General features: G+C 37.3%; 1 protein-coding gene across 1 annotated transcript; it reads left to right on the top strand.

Annotated features, from left to right (window-relative positions):
• Positions 1–2217: 2217 nt before the first annotated feature.
• Positions 2218–5873, top strand: LY6G6F (lymphocyte antigen 6 family member G6F; the record flags this gene model as incomplete). The annotated part of the gene is given in 6 exon segments (XM_031968628.1): positions 2218–2299; positions 4248–4366; positions 4368–4434; positions 4732–4765; positions 5587–5655; positions 5657–5873. Coding segments are annotated over 6 exon segments (570 nt in total), but the record flags the coding sequence as incomplete, so codon positions are not given.
• Between the last annotated feature and the right edge of the window lie 206 nt (positions 5874–6079).

Genomic DNA, 6079 nt, shown 5'->3' with positions numbered 1-6079 from the left:
TAATTGTACAATATTTCAGAGTCTGATTCTTTTTCTACAGCAAAATAACGGTTTGGTCATGTATACTTATTGTGTATCTAATTTATACTTTAATATATTTAACATTTACTGGTCATCCTGCCATCTAGAAGAGGGGCTGGGGGGAAGGAGGGGAAAAATTGGAACAAAAGGTTTGGCAATTGTCAATGGTGTAAAATTACCCATACATATAACCTGTAAATAAAAAGCTATGAAATTAAAAACAAAACAAACAAACAAACAAAAAAACCCAAAAAACCCCCAAATCAGTTCTAACTGATCAGTAATGAACAGAACCCGCTACACCCAACAAAAGAACACTGGGAAGTGAGTATGGACCACAACCTAGCATTTCCACTCTTTCTGTTATTGTTTGCTTGCATTTTTGTTTTTCTTCTCAGGTTAGTTTTACCTTCTTTCTAATCTGATTTTTCTTGCATAGCAAAATAACTATAAACATATATACATATATTGTATTTAACATATATTTTAACATATTTAACATGTATGGGACTACCTGCCATTTAGGGGAGGGAGTGGAGGAAAGGAGGGGGAAAATTGTATCAGAAGTTTCTACAAGGGTCATTGTTGAAAAATTACCCATGCATATGTTTTGTCAATAAAAAGCTATAATAAAAAAAATTTTTAAAATCAAAAAATCAAAAAAAAATAATAGTACCATAAACACATATGTATTTTGGGAGTGTCTGGCATTAAAAATGTGTACTTTAAAAAAAAAGTATTAAAAAACTGTCTCTTTATTTTGCCTCCATGTGTACTATGCTGAAAATAACTTTATGCCCTTAGTCCAAAAGCTATGCACAGGCTTGAAAGCCTTTAAATACAGGATAATGTTTTATCCACTACAATCTTTTGGCAGTTACAGGAAATGGTCAATGGATCTCTTTATATATGATAGCCCTGGGGACCACATAGGGCTGAAGGGACACACCAGATAGGATACTATCGTCTTATCTCCAGTGGACAAACTAGTTGTTGGTTTATTATTGTTGGTTTTCTCATCCCCATTAGGGGACCATATCATGCAGAGCCCCATGTCATCCACAGCCATGGAACTGTGGTCTGTTATCTTGACCCTATTTCCTTCTTAGGACACCCATCTCCCAGTGAAAGCATTCTTGTATATACACTCCCCATGGCTTACATACTCTTCAACTTTCTGTTTTTCCTGCCTCCCATTCATCCCTCTGATGTCACCAGGCAAGTAGCAGCAGGTGGACTTAGGAACTTAAAAATGTTCTCAGGATTAGGGGTTTTATAGATGAGGGGTAGAGAAGGAAGGGTGGCTTGAATGTTGAGGGATGAGACATCATAACAGCAAATTAATTTCTCCCTTTCCAAATCTTCCTTCCTATAAAAGAAATTTTCTTTCCATTCTCCTCCCCAATTTTGTTTTACAGCTTGAGGCAGAGTACCTTCCCACAAGTAATATTAATAATACTAAAATTTATATAATGCTTATTACATGACAGGCATTATGCTAAGTAAGCACTTTAGCTTAATTAATATCTAATTTACCTCACAACAATGCCGGAATAGAATTATTATCCCCATTTTACAGATCAGGAAACTGAAGCAAAACAGATTAAATGACTTGTCCAGAGATACATAGGTAGTTGTTATCTGAGGCTACATTTGAAGTTAAGTCTATTCACTGTGTCACTTAGCACAACCATATCATGACAAAACCTACTAAGAAGAAAGGAAGAAAGGAATCACTCAGGTGAAGTTAGGGTGGGGTCTGCTACCTCTAGCTGGAATAGCCTATCACTGACCCTCCTTCTTCTTATTATTATTATTATCCTTCTTATTATTATGAACATAGGAGTGTTCATCAATACCAACAAAATAGTTGTGATGTTTATCAATACCAAAGTATTGTCAAAGTAGAGTAGTAAATAGCAGAAATTATCATACTAATGTATTTACCTCAAGTATGTCCTTAATTCATTGTAAAGGGGTAAATAGTATATTTCCTGTCACATGAATTCTCCATCAAGATTATCCTAAATTTCTCTCAAGTATGTCTTTATAATTCATTGTTAGGGAGATGGTAAGCCAATAGTTTAAACTGCTTGCCCTAACAGAGAGCAGGTCTCAAGTAATAACCTGAACAGGACTCTTGCTGTTCATGGACTTATTCAGTACTGGCCCTCTACAACCTTCAATCTGTCCTGAATCACCAACTTGTATGGAAATGAGATGTTTTCATAGTACCAAAACCCTGTGTCTGGATCCCTTACTATTCCAAAGGTCTTGAAGAGGTATGAGAATGGGCTCAGAGGTAGACGCAGATCCAATGTGAAAAGAATTCATGAGCCCCAGAGACTGTGGCAAAAAGGAAAGTTTTATTTTTCACTAAGAAAGAATTCTCTGTGGACAAACCCTTAATAAAATCAGGAGATTTGTAAGGAGTGTACTGACAGTTCTCAGTTTTATGGGGTTAGGAGCAATTTGAGTTGATTTATCAGACCAAGATCTCCAACTGAATAAGCTACTAGGAGTGGGCCTGGACTAATTTTTTTGTGAGTGTGTGGATTTCAAATGTATATATCTTTTAATTATAACTTTTTATTTGACAGAACCCATGCCTGGGTAAATTTTTTTTTTTTACAACATTATCCCTTGCACTCACTTCTGTTCTGACTTTTCCCCTCCCTCCCTCCACCCCCTCCCCTAGATGGCAAGCAGTCCTATACATGTTAAATATGTTATAGTATATACTAGATACAATATATGTGTGCAAAACCGAGCAGTTCTCCTGTTGCACAGGGAAAATTGGATTCAGAAGGTAAAAATAACCCTGGACTAATTTTTTTTTTTTTTTTAATTTAATAGCCTTTTATTTACAGGATATATACATGGGTAACTTTACAGCATTAACAATTGCCAAACCTCTTGTTCCAATTTTTCACCTCTTACCCCCCACCCCTCCCTAAATGGCAGGATGACCAGTAGATGTTAAATATATTAAAATATAACTTAGATACACAATAAGTATACATGACCAAAACATTATTTTGCTGTACAAAAAGAATCAGATTCTGAATTATTGTACAATTAGCTTGTGAAGGAAATCAAAATGCATGTGTGCATAAATATAGGGATTAGGAATTCAATGTAATGGTTTTAGTCATCTCCCAGAGTTCTTTTTCTGGGTATAGCTAGTTCAGTTCATTACTGCTCCATTAGAAATGATTTGGTTGATCTCGTTGCTGAGGATGGCCTGATCCATCAGAACTGGTCATCATCTAGTATTGTTGTTGAGGTATATAATGATCTCCTGGTCCTGTTCATTTCACTCAGCATCAGTTCGTGTAAGTCTCTCCAGGCCTTTCTGAAATCATCCTGTTGGTCATTTCTTACAGAACAGTAATATTCCATAATTTTCATATACCACAATTTATTCAGCCATTCTCCAACTGATGGACATCCATTCAGTTTCCAGTTTCTAGCCACTACAAAAAGGGCTGCCACAAACATTCGTGCACATACAGGTCCCTTTCCCTTCTTTATAATCTCTTTGGGATATAATCCCAGTAGTAACACTGCTGGATCAAAGGGTATGCACAGTTTGATAACTTTTTGAGCATAGTTCCAAACTACTCTCCAAAATGGTTGGATTCGTTCACAACTCCACCAACAATGAATCAATGTCCCAGTTTCCTGGTCTAATTTTCAATTCAATAGAGGGTTTAGCTGCTCAATAGAGGGTGTTGCCAGTCCCTACAAGGATAACAGAATGAAATTACTTATCTTGATTCCCTGGGGCCGTTCTCTCCCAGAGAAGAGCTCCTCAGTTTCCCTCCCATTGCCCCCAAAAGTTCAAGGGGAACTGTGAACTCCAATGAGTACTTAAATATTTCTTGCTTCTATGAGTTCTCTAAAGGTGTGAACACAAGCATCGTTTCTATCAGTTGTACTTAGTACCTTGTTTCAAGTTCTGGCCCATAACATCTCCTCTTAAGATCAGATCAATCATACTGAAGCATGCTAAGTTAGATAATTATTGTCTCTAGCAACTCTAATGGCTTAACAGTTTGTAAAGATTCCAACATCTCCCCTTTTCTTTTGATTTAGAACATAGGTGGTCATGACCTCCCTGACTTCTCAAGGAGGTGAGAAGCCCAAAAAGGTGATCACGCCTTCCCTGACTGCTCAAAAAAAGAGTAAAAACACCATAAAAAGACTATTTGCATCGGTCTGATTTCCCATGACCAACAATGTTCCCAAGACTAAGATCTTGAGGAAATTCAGGCTGACTTTGCTGGGGAATAATTCCCTCTGACTAGAAGAGGCTAAGGAAGAGGATGCAGGATGATACTGGTGACACTGTGCTTGGCAATTATGTCAAGTACTAGAACTAGAGGGTATATGGTCTTTCTGTGATCAGAGGTGAGAGGGGGTTTATGGAATTTCTTGGGGATAGGGAGAAGGGAGGGGATACAGGGAGTCAAAGGAGTATTAAAGCAAATGGGGAGACCTCTAAGAAGAGTTACAGAGAGAGAGTATTTGATTATGGAGCCCCATGCCAGATTCTTCAGTCATCACAACCATCCATTTTACTGAGAACAATGGGCTCTGAAGATGAAAAAAGCTAGACAAAAGTGACTGATGTCTCAATTATTCATGGTGGCTGCAAGGGTTTGGTGAACATGGATAATATTCTGACACCTCTTTTTTTCCCCAAAGGCTCCCCAGCTATCAGCAAAGACTACTTGATACTGTTTGGGTGGTCTAGATTAGTGGCTGTAAGAGAATTGTTAAAAATCCCCTTTAAATTCCCAATCTCTCTATTTTTGTCTGCCTGCATTTTTTATTTCCTTCACAGGCTAATTGTACACTATTTCAAAGTCCGACTCTTTTTGTACAGCAAAATAACTGTATGGATATATACATATATTGTATTTGACTTATACTTTAACATATTGAACATTTATTGGTCAACCTGCCATCTGGGAGAGGGGATGGGGGGAAGGAGGGGAAAAATTGGAACAAAAGGTTTTGCAACCGTCAATGCTGAAAAATGATCCATGAATATATCTTATAAATTTAAAGCTATATATATATATATATAAAATCCCCTTTAAATCGGCTACAGGTTTTAGGAGTGAAAGAATTCACTCATTCACGAATTATTAGTTGCAAAATGAAATTTTATTGTTAGATAGAAATAAGCTTACCAAGAGACTGACTTCTATAGTGACAGATCTATGGAAAATGGAGTTTTGCTGCTGAGAAAATGCAGTTCTCAGTGGACAGAAGGTCCTAACAGCAAAGGGAGCTACCAAAGTTGAAGGAAGCTATTATATTGGGTCTTAGTGGGGGTTGGGATATCCCAAGTTTGGCTCATCTACAAGCTGGGTTTCAGCTTGAGCTGGAATTTGAATAGAATTGAATGAGTTTCTTTAATTAAAAAGGGTTGCAATGCTTTTAGCTCAGGACTGAACCAACCCCACCTAGATAATAGAATGAAGTTGTTTGTCTTGTTTCTCTCAGGTGGGATTCCTCACTGAGGCAGAGTTGAAGGAGATTTTCTCCTTCAAGGAGTTTTAGAGTTTTGGGGTCTCTTCTTCATACCGATGGTTCTCTCTGCTCAATCCTGATGTGTTCAGTGGGCCCAACAGTGGGACCCCATGGTTTGACGGAAAGGAAAGGGGAAAGTGAAGGGTAGGGTAGAAACTTTTATGGGAAACTTTGTGTGTTTTGTGGAGGGAATATCAGAGTTCCATATCCAAAGGGTCAGGGAAATCCGTTGTATTTTCCCCCAGAACAAGAGCATCAGTTTCAACTTGACAGGTGAATTTAGGGAATAAAAATAATAGTTCACATTTGTAGAATTCTTCAACTTTGAGGGAAAAAAAACACTTTCTTTTCAATAACCTTGTAGAGTAGGTAGTAAATTAGATTATGTTATTATTGCTATTATTATCATAAAATAACCCATTTTAGAGTAGGAAGTGAAATTGTTACCCTGGTCAAGTGATATAAACTCTCAAAGCCTGTTTATTCATCAGTGAACTATGGATAGTAATACCTC

The sequence above is a fragment of the Sarcophilus harrisii genome, chromosome 4 (genome assembly GCF_902635505.1).
Source record: "Sarcophilus harrisii chromosome 4, mSarHar1.11, whole genome shotgun sequence".
NCBI lineage: Eukaryota > Metazoa > Chordata > Mammalia > Dasyuromorphia > Dasyuridae > Sarcophilus > Sarcophilus harrisii.
The sequence above is the reverse complement of the archived record's forward strand: the minus strand, read 5'-3'. Positions and strand labels throughout refer to the sequence as shown.